At 59.9% G+C, this 12306-nt stretch overlaps 3 protein-coding genes across 4 annotated transcripts in view; 1 reads left to right on the plus strand and 2 right to left on the minus strand.

The window, feature by feature from the left end:
- Positions 1 to 12306, minus strand: part of LOC128059631 (zinc finger protein 850-like) — a 259860-nt gene that overhangs the window by 33249 nt on the left and 214305 nt on the right. The gene's annotated exons all lie outside the window — the stretch shown is intronic.
- On the plus strand, positions 268 to 7503 carry PYCR3 (pyrroline-5-carboxylate reductase 3). 2 transcript variants are annotated; one of them, XM_052651880.1, is made up of 6 exons: positions 268 to 398; positions 5226 to 5290; positions 5666 to 5845; positions 6051 to 6263; positions 6555 to 6647; positions 6809 to 7503. In XM_052651880.1, exons 1-6 carry the CDS (start codon positions 302 to 304, stop codon positions 6989 to 6991), a joined length of 831 nt encoding a protein of 276 aa, XP_052507840.1. In that variant the 5' UTR covers positions 268 to 301; the 3' UTR covers positions 6992 to 7503. The 2 variants fall into 2 exon arrangements, with proteins under 2 accessions (XP_052507840.1, XP_052507839.1); XM_052651879.1 differs by lacking the exon at positions 268 to 398 and adding an exon at positions 4234 to 5009.
- TIGD5 (tigger transposable element derived 5) lies at positions 7836 to 12126 on the minus strand. Its single transcript, XM_052651870.1, has one exon. The coding sequence runs from the start codon at positions 12124 to 12126 to the stop codon at positions 10204 to 10206; it is 1923 nt and encodes a 640-aa protein (XP_052507830.1). The 3' UTR covers positions 7836 to 10203.

Raw genomic sequence — 12306 nt, forward strand, 5'->3', positions numbered from 1 at the left:
CAGTGCTTTCCCATTGGCCCCGCGAGGTACCCCATCCCACTGCAGCCTCCACCCTTTTCGACCCTTCGCTTGTAAATAGACCCTCTCAAGTTGCTGCTTGCGAAATTCACACACCAGTGGAGCACCCAAGTACGGCAGCCGGCCTGTGTACCGCACGCTTTGCGCGGCGCCCCGGCCCCGCACGGAAACCCCGGGAGAGGGCGGAGCGTTAGGTCTCCGCAGCCTGTGGACGAGCTCAAGTGAGGCCCGCGCAGCCCATTGGCGCCCCTGAGGCAGGGGTGGGGCGCGGCGCGGCGGCGTCATGGCGGCGGCGGCGGAGGAGTCCGGCTGGAGGCGAGTGGGCTTCGTGGGCGCGGGCCGCATGGCGGAGGCCATCGCGCGGGGCCTCATCCAAGCAGGTGGGGCGTCACGGGCGTAGGACGCGTGGGGACCCCGGGCTCGGGGCCAGCGGGCGTCCGAGACCGGCCTGAGGTGGGAGGGGCGGGCTTACCTGTCCCGTGCCCACCTGCCCCGCGGATCCCAGAGCAGCGCGGCGCCCTAGACGCAGGGCCGCCAGGGTGGAGCTCGCCAGCGGGCGTGGGCCAAGACGGCTAGCGGACTCTGCCTTTCCTCTGGGAGCGCGGCTGGAGGGGATATAGTGGAGAAGCTCAAGGTCAGCCGTCCTCACGGTAACCGCGAGGCGGTCGGAATTGGGATGCGCTGTTAGAAAGCACCGCTACGAACAAAGCTAGTGGAGGTGATGGAATTCCAGGAGAGCTATTTCAAATCCTGAAAGATGATGCTGTGAAAGGGCTGCACTCAATATGCCAGCAAATTTGGAAAACTCAGCACTGGCCACAAGCCTGGTAAAGGTCAGTTTTTATTCCAATCCCCAAAAGAGGCAATGCCAAAGAATGCTCAAACTACCACACAATTGCACTCATCTGACATGCTAGTAAAGTAATGCTCAAAATTCTCCAAGCCAGGCTTCAGCAATAGGTGAACCGTGAACTTCCAGATGTTGAAGCTGGTTTTAGAAAAGGCAGAGGAACCAGAGATCAAATTGCCAACATCGGCTGGATCATGGAAAAAGCAAGAGAGTTCCAGAAAAACATCTATTTCTGCTTTATTGACTATGCCAAAGCCGTTGACTGTGTGGATCACAATAAACTGTGGAAAATTCTGAAAGAGATGGGAATACCAGACCACCTGACCTGCCTCTTGAGAAATCTATATGAAAGTAAAGAAGCAACAGTTAGAACTGGACACGGAACAACAGACTGGTTCCAAATAGGAAAAGGAGTACGTCAAGACTGTATATTGTCACCCTGCCTATTTAATTTATATGCAGAGTACATCATGAGAAACGCTGGGCTGGAAGAAGCACAAGCTGGAATCAAGGTTGCTGGGAGAAATATTAATAACTTCAGATATGCAGATGACACCACCCTTATGGCAGAAAGTGAAGAGGAACTCAAAAGCCTCTTGATGAAAGTGAAAGAGGAGAGTGAAAAAGTTGGCTTAAAGCTCAACATTCAGAAAGCTAAGATTGTGGTATCTGGTCCCATCACTTCATGGGAAATAGATGGGGAAACAGTGTCAGACTTTATTTTTTTGGGCTCCAGAATCACTGCAGATGGTGATTGCAGCCATGAAATTAAAAGACATTTACTCCTTAGAAGGAAAGTTATGACCTAGACAGAATATTAAAAAGCAGAGACATTACTTTGCCAACAAAGGTCCATCTAGTCAAGGCTATGGTTTTTCCAGTGGTCATGTATGGATGTGAGAGTTGGACTGTGAAGAAAGCTGAGCGCCGAAGAATTGATGCTTTTGAACTGTGGTGCTAGAGAAGACTCTTGAGAGTCCCTTGGGTTGCAAGGAGATCCAACCAGTCCATCCTAAAGGAGACCAGTCCTGGGTGTTCATTGGAAGGACTGATGCTGAGGCTGAAACTCCAGTACTTTGGCCACCTCATGCAGAGAGTTGACTCATTGGTAAAGACCCTTATGCTGGGAGGGATTGGGGGAGAAGGGGACGACAGAGGATGAGATGGCTGGATGGCATCACTGAATCGATACTCTTGAGTTTGGGTGAACTCCAGGAGTTGGTGATGTACAGGGAGGCCTGACGTGCTGTGATTCATGGGGTCACAAAGAGTCGGACACAACTGAGCAACTGAACTGAACTGAACTGTGAGTGCATCAGTTCAGTCGCATCTGACTGTTTGTGACCCCATGGACCGCAGCACGCCAGGCTTCCCTGTCCATCACCAACTCCTGGAGCTTGCTCAAACACCTGTCCATCGAGTTGGTGATGCCGTCCAACCGTCTCACCCTCTGTCGTCCCCTTCTCCCACCTTCAATCTTTCCCAGCGTCAGGGTCTTTTCCATTGAGTCAGTTCTTCGTATTAAGTGGCCAAAATATTGGCGTTTCAGCCTCAGCATCAGTCCTTCCAATGAATATTCTGATTTCCTTTAGGATGGACTGGTTTGATTTCCTTGCAGTCCAGGGGACTCTCAAGAGTCTTCTCCAACACCACAGTTCGAAAACATCAATTTTGGGGCTCTCAGCTTTCTTTATAGTCCAACCCTCACATCCATACATGACTACTGGAAAAGCCATAGCTTTGACTAGATTGACCTTTGTTGGGAAAGTGATGTCTCTGCAATTTAATATGCTGTCTAGGAATGGCAACCCACTCCAGTATTCTTGCCTGGAAAATCCCATGGATGGAGGAACCTGGTGGGCTACAGTTCATGGGGTCGCAAAGAGTCAGACACGACTGAGCGACTTCACTCACTCAGGTTGGTCATAGGTTTTGTTTCAAGCAACAAATGTCTTTTAACTTTATGGCTGCAGTCACCGTATGCAGTGATTTTGGAGCCCAAGAAAATAAAGTCTGACTCTGTTTCCACTGTTTTCCCATCTATTTCCCATGAAGTGATGGGGCCAGATGCCATGATCTTAGTTTTCTGAATGTTGAGCTTTAAGCCAACTTTCTGACTCTCCTCTTTCACTTTGATCAAGAGGCTTTTTAGTTCTTCTTTGCTTTTTGCCCTAAAGATGGTGTCATCTGCATATCTGAGGTTATTGATATTTCTCCCGGCAATCTTGATTCCAGCTTGTGCTTCTTCCAGCCCAGCGTTTCTCATGGTGTACTCTGCATACAAGTTAAATAAGCAGGGTGACAATATACAGCCTTGACGTACTGCTTTCCCGATTTGGAACCAGTCTGTTGTTCCATGTCCAGTTCTAACTGTTGCTTCTTCACCTGCATACAGGTTTCTCAGGAGGCAGGTCAGGTGCTCTGGTATTACACTGTGAGCGCATAAACAGCATATATGCCAAGTTTGGAAGATTGAGCACACAAACAAGAAGTAATGTGTCTTAGTAATTTTTAATATTGATTACCTGTTGGAAGAATAACATTTTGGCTACCTTAGGTTAAAATGTATTATAATTAAACTTGTTTTTTCCTGATTGTTTAATATGACTACTTGAAGTTGTAAAGTGACATGTATGGGTTGAGTGATGTTTCTCTTGGACAGTCCTAGCTTAGAGTGAGATCTTGTGCCTCTGTTGAGTTGCCTGGCCCCTCTGAACCTACGACTCTCCTTTTGATTTGTTTGCCAGCGGCACTCCTAGTATCCGGCACTGCACATTTAGAGCCAGATCATCCTCTGTCCTTCACATTGTAGGGTGTTTAGCTCCCTTCAGTGGCTTCTCCCCACGAGAGGTCAGTAACATCTCCAGTTGTGAGAGCCAAAAATGTCTCCAGACCCTGCCAGTGTTGGGGGCAGGCAAAATCATTGGTTGAGAAGATCATGGCATCTCGTCCCATCACTTCATGGCAGAAGGATGGGGAAACAATGGAAACAGTGACAGACTTTATTTTGGGGGGCTCCAAAATCACGGCAGATGGTGACTGCAGCCATGAAATTAAAAGACGCTTACTCCTTGGAAGAAAAGTTATGACCAACCTACACAGCATATTCAAAATCAGAGACATTACTTTCCCAACAAAGGTAGGTCTAGTCAAAGCTATGGTTTTGCCAGTGGTCACGTATGGATGTGAGAGCTGGACTATAAAGAAAGCTGAGCACCGAAGAATGGATGCTTTTGAACTGTGGTGTTGGAGAAGACTTTTCAGAGTCCCTTGGACTGCAAGGAGATCCAACCAGTCCATCCTAAAGGAAATCAGTGCTGAATATTCATTGGAAGGACTGATGCTGAAGCTGAAACTCCAATGCTTTGGCCACCTGATGTGAAGAACTTCCTTGGAAAAGACCCTGATGCTGGGAAAGATTGAAGACAGGAGAAGGGGATGACAGAAGATGAGATGGTTGGATGGCATCACCGACTCCATGGACATGAGTTTGAGCAAGCTCCGGGAGTTGGTGATGGACATGGAAGCCTGGCGTGCTGCAGTCCATGGGGTTGCAGAGTCGGACACGACTGAGCTACTGAACTGAACTGCAGCAGGCATGGTGGTGCTGTCCTGATCATGCTCCACGTTATTCAGGATCTTTCTGTGGTGATTATGGACTAGCTTTTTGCCTTTAGCTGTATGTCAAGGTCTAGAGACATGAAAATCATCAGAAAGCAGTTTATTGCAGGCCTCAGTGGTTTACTTGTAAAACTTGGAGTGTTACCTGCTACCCCCAGCTCCATAGAGTTTGTGTTGACACAGTGCAGGCAACACATGGTGGCTGCCACCATCTGTCCAGGTTGTGGGGTGTATTTCTGCCTTCTTGTTAGACCTTGTAGAAATCTGACCTGTAGCGGATTCTGCCAAACAGACATTCTCTGCTTGGATGTCCCAGCACAGACACACCCATAGACACCCTCTTCCCAGGGTTCACCCTTACCCCGCACCCTCCCTTCCTGGGCCTCCGTACCCACCATGCCCCCTCCCCAGCCTTCCCATTCCCAGAGGCAGCAGTCCCTGGGATCCGTGTCCTCACAAGACAAGGCGAACTCCTGGTCCCTGTGTCCAGCAACGCGTCTGGGCTTGGCAGCAGCAGCAGGTAGGTGGTGACGACTGCCGGGTGGAATCAAGTGAGGCTGGTGGTCTGGTCTGGTCGCGGCCAAGTGGAGCTGCCCTGCTGAGCTCCTGGCTTCCTGGAGAGGCTCAGGATGGCCCAGGTGTGGCTGAGCCTCAGAGACTTGCAGACGTGGCAGGCTCGCTCCACCGCCCCGTCTTCCTCACTGACACCCCCGCTCTTCTTTGCCTTTCTCTCCAGGAAAAGTGGAAGCTGAGCACATGCTGGCCAGTGCCCCCTCCGACAAGAACCTCTGCCGTTTCCGGGTGAGCCGGGCAGCTCCCAGGTGGCTCTTGGCTCCTGTCCCTCAGACGCTCCTTGGGGCCAGGGAAGTCTGCTTACTTGGCTTAAGTTTTGAGATGGCCTGGGCTGGGGAAGGGGAGGTCAAAGTCCAGAAGGAATGTCAAGGTCGTGGAGGGCCAGGGTGGGGTAAAGGGGTGTGTGTGCTGGGTGGGCAGGAACGTCATGGGCACTCACGGGCTCAGAGGGCTTGAGGCCGTGCTACCGTCAGGGCCCACCTGAGGTTGGGTCCTGAGCAGGGACGGGTGGTCTGGCCACTGGGAGTAGAGCCGTCTGCAGCGGGGGTGCTGCGGTGTGGAGGATGCCCGCTGACAGGCCTGGCCCCGGCATCCCTGCTGCAGGCCATGGGCTGCCAGACCACCCACTCCAACCCAGAGGTGCTGCGCAGCTGCTCCCTCGTCTTCTTCGCCACCAAGCCCCACATCCTGCCAGCTGTGCTGGTGGAGGTGGCTCCTGCCGTCACTGCTGAGCACATCTTGGTGTCCGTAGCCGCCGGGGTGTCCCTGAGCACCCTGGAGGAGGTGAGCGGCCCTTGAGGGTGCGGTGGGGCTGAGATGCTGATCCCAAGCTGGGCTCTGCTGACCAGACTCGACTTCCCACCCCAGCCATCCCAGACCGGCTGCAGCTGAGGCCTGGCCCTTCCAGAAGCCGGCATGGGTGGGTTGGGGAGCAGAGTCTCTCTGCCGGCCAGGACAGGCCTCACTGACTGCAGCCTCTCTCTGGCAGCTGCTGCCCCCAACAGCTCGGGTGCTCAGGGTCTCACCCAACCTGCCCTGCATCGTCCAGGAGGGTGCCATGGTGATGGCGCGGGGCCGCCACGCTGGGAGCTACGAGGCCCGGCTCCTGCGGTCCCTGCTGGAGGCGTGCGGGCAGTGCGAGGAGGTGCCTGAGGCCCAGGTGGACATCCACACCGGCCTCAGCGGTAGCGGCGTAGCCTTTGTGAGTGTGGTGGGCAGCCCTCCCTCTGCAAAGTGGGGCCTTCCCAAGCCCCTGCAATAGCCCCTGCCCCCAGGGATCCGCCCATGGTCCTCAGCTGCCCGTGTGTGCCCACCCTGTCAGTGCCTTCCTGGGCCTTTGAGGCCGGCCCCTTGGCAGACCTCTGGGCTCCGGCCTTGGCTCTGGTGGCTGGCGCCCTGCGCCTTGTTCTGAAGGTGCCCAGCCTTCTCCAGGCTGGGTGCCGAGTCCCAGGGAGGGCTAGCTTTGACTCCCACCCCATCCCCACTGCTACAGGTGTGTGCCTTCTCCGAAGCCTTGGCCGAAGGTGCCATCAAAATGGGCATGCCCAGTGGCCTGGCCCACCGCATCGCTGCCCAGACCCTGCTGGTGAGACTCTGCTGGATGGCCCAGGGAGTGTGTGGAAGGGGAGGGTCAGCATGGGGAGGCAGCCAGCTGATCTGAGCTGAGACGAGGTGCTGGGGGGGTGAGCTGCAGACGGGCTGCCAGCACCGCCCCCCCCCCCCCTTAACCCCAATACCTCTCCCCAGGGGACGGCCAAGGTGCTTCTGCAGAAGGGGCAGCACCCAGCTCAGCTGCGGACTGACGTGTGCACACCGGGCGGCACGACCATCTATGGGCTCCATGTGCTGGAGCAGGGTGGGCTGCGGGCCACGGCCATGAGTGCTGTGGAGGCTGCCACCTGCCGGGCCAGGGAGCTCAGCAGGAAGTAGGTGCGGGCCACACCCCTCCCCTGTGGTGGCTTGGGTCCCCTCTGTCCTGCAAGCCCTGCAGGGAGGAGGGGCCCTGGCCCGCAGGGAACACAGCAGGGTGTGGCCCGTCCCTGGACCCTAAGCTCCTGGCAAGGGCAGGGAAAGCTGGCCCTGATGACCCTTCCCTGGGTCAGGAGCCCTGGTTCTCTCAACATGTCCGTGAAGGGATGAACAGGCCAGGAAAGCCAGAAACGTGGGGCCTTTGTTGGAGGGCCGCCCCATCCCACGCAGGCCCAAGTGCTGGAGCCCCTTCCTGCCACCTGCAGGGTGTCTGTGAACAGAGCTGACACACCACCGGCTGCGCACTCTGCCGCCCAGCCTCAAGCCTCTCCCAGAGTTCCAGCCTCTGTCCCGCTGGCCCTCAGCCAGGCACTGCTTGTCTGACCCCAGCCCTTGTACTAGTTAGAAGGGCCAGCCAAAGTCCATCTCTTCCCCTTTTTTTTTAACCTTGAAAATGGAAATAAAGATGCTGTCCTATAGCACGGAGCGATCAGTGTTTCACTGGAGGTGGATAAAACCAAATCCCGGTGCCTGGAGGCCCATCAGCAAGGCCCTAGGCTCAGACTTGAGCAGGTGGTGCAGATGGGGCTCCCCCTCCATCTCCCATCACTGACCCCCCCCTCACCCATGCGTCTGCCAACAAAGTCCCTGGGCCCAGGCTGGAGCCCCGCCCTGAGGCGGCCAGTCTGCATGAGGCGTCTGTGGGCCCACTGCTGTTCCTCCCTGCTTCTCAGGTGGTGTTCTGGAGCCACGTGCTGGGTACAGTTACAAAAGACTGGGACAGAGCTTGTGTGAAGTGGGCATATTCAGCCTTTATTATAAAGTGAGGCTGGCTGTGAAAAGACCCCTTGACAGAGCAAGCACCCCACAGCCCACTCCAGCCCTCCTGCCCCCAAGATCCTGACCTGCTCTCAGGCCCACAGGCTCAAGGCCAACCCTGCACTAGCAAGGCCCCTTCCTCACCACAGGCTCCAGGGCTCCATCCGTGGTACGGCTGTCACCTGGGGGCTTGTTCCCCGGTGTGCGGTCCCTCAGGCAAGGCTGGCCTCACATGGGTGGGTTTGCTCTTCCGACCCCCCTGGTGGGCTGGTATCAGCAGAAGCCACGGGCGGCGCTTTCTGCCCGCCGAGGCTGCCAGGCCAGCCCTGAGGTCCTGCCTGGGGGCTGCTGGCTTAGAAGTCATTACCCTCGCAGCCTTAAGGGTTCAGCAGATGGTGAACAGGAGCAGAGAGCCTGGCAGCTGAGATGCTGCGGGCCCAGTGGTAACCACAGCAAGGCACTTTGGCCGTCCTCCTCACGGTTCAGAGCTGGGCCTGCACTCTAGGGAGGACTTCAGAGGCCCTGGCGTGAGGTGTCCCCAGCCCCACCCTCGACAGGGCCCTGGCTCTTGAAGGCCCAAACCAGCCTGCGCTGTGCCTCGTTCCCACGCTGCCATGTGGGGCCGGGCGCTGGCCAGAGCCGCATTCTGGGGTGCAGTCTCAGTGCCCCAGAGGGGACGAGGCAGGAGGCTCTGTCCCGACACCCAATTCTCAACATCAACCGCAGCCCCCTGCCCAGACCCTGGGGACAGAGGATTAGAGGTGAGACCAGGAACCTGGTGAGAGGGGTGGCACCAAGGACACCACCGGAGACCACCTGACCCGGTGCCCACCCGGGCTCCGAGTCCGCCCCTCGCAGGCCCCTGCAGGACAGAGGCCCCGCAGGCAGGTCATGGTGAAACCGCGCGCTCACCTGGGCCCCTGGCAGTGTGACACGCAAGACATCCTGAGGCAGAGGCGCGGGCTGGGTGCAGGCCTGCCGCAGGTGCTAGCAGATCGAGGGCAGCAGGTGAGGTGGAGGCTTTGGCCAGGGCTGGCGGCCACACCTCCCTTCTCGCCTGGAATCCTCCGCACCATCCATCAGCTTTCAGGTCTGACACATACAGGTACACGTGTGGGTGTTTTGATTAGAGGTGGTTCCAAGGAAGAGCTGATGTCCTTACTCCGGGGGCACCCCTGTGGCCCTGCCACCATGCACGGCCCTTCCCTCCCACAGACACATCACCTGGCTGTGGCCTCCACAGCCCAGGACCACCAGGAGGTGGGGGCAGGTGGAGGAGTGCAGAGCACCAAGGCAGGCAGCAGCGCCTCAAATCCAGCCCTCCCTGGGGTTCTGGGCGTCTCTGCCGGGCAGCCCCTGGGAGACCTGGGTGTCTCAGTCTCAGGCCTCCAAAAGGGTCCTGACTCTAGAGCTGAGTGGAGCAGCAGAACAGTGTGGGAGCTGGAGGGTCACACGGAGCCCTCGCCGCCTCCTTTCAAGCTGTGCCACCCAGAAGCCTAATTCATGGCCTGTGGGAAGTGGCTACTTGGCCACGCCCCTGGCAGTGCCAGGAGCAGGGCAGCCTCGGAGGGGAGCTAAGGCACTGAGGGTTGTCCTGGCGTGGCTGGCGGTGCTGCAGGGCTGCTCCGAGACGACGGCATGGCTCCAGGCCCTGAGGCTGGTGGGGTGCAGGACAGGGGCCCAGGTCTAGTACTCGTCAACCCCACGGAATAAGAGAGCTGTTTACAATGGCATTTCCTTAAGGAAGATAAAAAAACTAGTGGACAGAAACCTACACCCCTGGCTGCACCCAGAACCTCAAAGCCCCATCCTTCTTTCCCAGCCTCCCCGAGCATCTGCCCTGCCTGAAGAGTACCTGGAAAAAACAGTTAATGCGCCAAACCAAAGATGAGTGGTGTGCTTCCCGCTGGGACGACCACAGGGCTGTGGTCCATGGGGACTGGACGCCGGGCCCTTGTCCAGGGCAAGTGCTGGGCCATGGGGGCTGGGGGGACAGGAATGTGGCTGGGGGCAGCCCCATGGGGGCCAGAGAGAGAACATGGCTACCTGCTCTGCTAAGCGCTGTGGCGTGTGCCAGGTCCGTGTGGAAGGGAGCCTGGCCGAGCCACGTGTGGGCCTGCCCAGGGAGGAGGGGCAGCTGCAGCCTCTCCTCCAGCTACCCCCGCACCAGATGGGGTGCCATGAGGGGCTGACCCTTCACCAACAGGGCTCCCTTGGGTCAGGCCGGGATCTCTGTCAACCTCTGAGCCTTGGAGGTGGGCCACCCCAGGGGAGGCAAGGCAAGACAGGGTCTCTGTTACCCCCTCCACGTGCTTCAGGAGGAAGGCCACCAGGGGCTGCCGGGGCAGGCTTGGTCACAGCCCGTCATCAGGAACCGTGGGCGAGGGCCCGATGCCCCCCAGCCTCCGGGCTGTGCTGATGAGCGAGCGCAGCTGCACCAGCTTCAGCGGCCCCACCTCCCGAGGGTCCTGGGTCTCCAGCCACCGCAGCGCCGTCTCCAGACCCCTTACGGCCTCCCCAGCAGTGGGGATGGCCTCCTCCTCCTCCTCTTCTCCTGCCACCGAGGGTAGGCTGGTGGGGAGCAGGGGGCCCCCGGGGACCAGCACTGGAGGCCGGCTGGGGCCCCAGTCCTCTCTGCCATCGTCCGGCAGCCCCCCATCATCATCCAGGTGCAGCCACTCGGCCACCTCCTCTGGAGCCAGGCGCTTGTAGGCCAGGGCTGCCAGGTGCGTGAGGTCACTGAGCACCCTGCTGCGCTCTGCAGCCTCCTCGGCCTGGCCAGCAGGCTGCCCAGTGCGCTCCTCCACCGGCCGGGGCTCGAAGGCAGCCCGCAAGCCCAGCAGCCAGCAGCGCTCAATGCTGCCCGCCTGCACCAGGTCCCAGGAGAGGCCGGCCAGGTAGAGCATGTCCTTGAGCATGAAGCTGCGCATGAAGTCCAGCGGGGACCCCCCGGCGCAGGACACGGCTAGCCGCAGCAGCTCGCGCTTGTACAGCTGCTTAAACGCGGCCACTACCCCCTGCTCCAGGGGGGCGGGTATGTGCGCCCGGCCGCTGCCCCTGCACAGGAACAGCACCCGCACGGCCCCGTCGGGGGTCTGCAGCTCCTCCGGGGGACCGGTGGGCTCAGGCCGGCACCTCCTGCGGGTCTCCTCGCTCCCCTCCACGGCAGGCATCCTGGCATCAGAGCTGGGGCAGGGCGGGTGGGCCACCAGCAGCACGGCCTTCTGCTGCAGGCAGCTGCGGCGCAGGTAGCGCCTGACACCAGGGACGAACTCCTCGAAGAACCAGCCTCGCAGCAGCGGGCGGCTGAGCCAGGCGTCGGGGCTGTAGCGGTAGGAGGCAGGGAACTTGTCCTGGTTGTGGTGGCGCAGGCTTGGTGGGTCTGGCAGCTGCCCGATGACCAGCGGCTTCAGCTTGTGGCTGCCGGTCAGGTTAGCGGCCAGCAGGACTGTCACCCGGTCGCCCCGCCAGCGGCGGCCGCAGCCCCCCGCACCCACGGGCGCGGCCTGCTCTGGGAGCAGCTTCCAGTAGAGGCCCGTGACGTTGGCGTTGTAGATCTGCTCGTCGCCGTAGCCGCCCTCGGCGGGGGCTGCAGTACTCGCAGCGCGGTCGGGCAGGGGCCCGGCGCGGGTGGGCTGCCCCGGCTCCTGCTTGACAGGCGGGCCAGGGGCGGGGCCGGCGGCCGCGGGCTCGGCCTCGCCGTAGATGCGCTGGCTGGAGATGCCGTGGCGCTTCTGCCAGCGCCAGAACCAGCCGTGGCTGGCCTTGAAGGTGCATTCGGGCCCGTAGATCTGGCGCGCGAAGGCCTCGGCCTGCGCCTGGATGAGCGGCCCCGACAGCGGCACGCCGTGCTGGCGCAGCGCCAGGAACCACGAGTAGACGGCGCGGTCGATCTCCTCCTCGTTGGCCAGCCGCATCTTCTTGCGCTGCGTGCCCACCTCGCCGCCCAGCTGCTCCAGGAACCAGCGCAGCTTGGGTTCGTCCTTGAGCCAGCCGCGCAGCGTGCCGCCGGGCACGCCGAAGTCGCGGCACACGCTGGCCTGCCGCTCGCCGCCCTTGACGCGCTCGATGGCCTGCAGCTTATCCTTGATGGAGTAGGCCTTGCGGAAGGCCATCTTCACGGCGACGCGGGGCCGCGGCCCGGGCGCGGGGGGCGGCGGCCGAGCGGCGGGGACCGGGGCGGGCGCGGGGGGCCGCGGCGGTTGCATGGGGCATCCGGGGGGGGGTCGGCGACCGCGGCGCGGGGCCGGGACAGCCGGGGGTCCCGCAGAGTACATGGCTGCTGCGGTGACCGCGACGGCAGCGGGGGCGCGGGAGCCGGAGCCATACGCCCGCCGGGCCGGCCGCGCTGGGCGGGCGCCGGGGGCGGGACCGGCCGGGCCCTCCCCTTTGTCTCGCCCGCGGGGCGCGCGCAAGCGCGCTGGGCCCCGGTCCCCGCCCCGCGCCGCGCGTCACTG

The sequence above is a fragment of the Budorcas taxicolor genome, chromosome 14 (genome assembly GCF_023091745.1).
Source record: "Budorcas taxicolor isolate Tak-1 chromosome 14, Takin1.1, whole genome shotgun sequence".
Taxonomy (NCBI): Eukaryota; Metazoa; Chordata; class Mammalia; order Artiodactyla; family Bovidae; genus Budorcas; species Budorcas taxicolor.

Excerpts from the sequence above, each read along its gene's own strand:
- PYCR3 (XM_052651879.1), top strand. The coding sequence starts at position 4,886 with ATGCCCCCTCCCCAGCCTTCCCATTCCCAGAGGCAGCAGTCCCTGGGA. Across the intron at positions 5,010-5,225 it reads GGGCTTGGCAGCAGCAGCAG|GAAAAGTGGAAGCTGAGCAC; the intron begins GTAGGTGGTGAC and ends CTTTCTCTCCAG. Across the intron at positions 6,264-6,554 it reads GCGGTAGCGGCGTAGCCTTT|GTGTGTGCCTTCTCCGAAGC; the intron begins GTGAGTGTGGTG and ends CCACTGCTACAG.
- TIGD5 (XM_052651870.1), bottom strand. The coding sequence starts at position 12,126 with ATGTACTCTGCGGGACCCCCGGCTGTCCCGGCCCCGCGCCGCGGTCGC.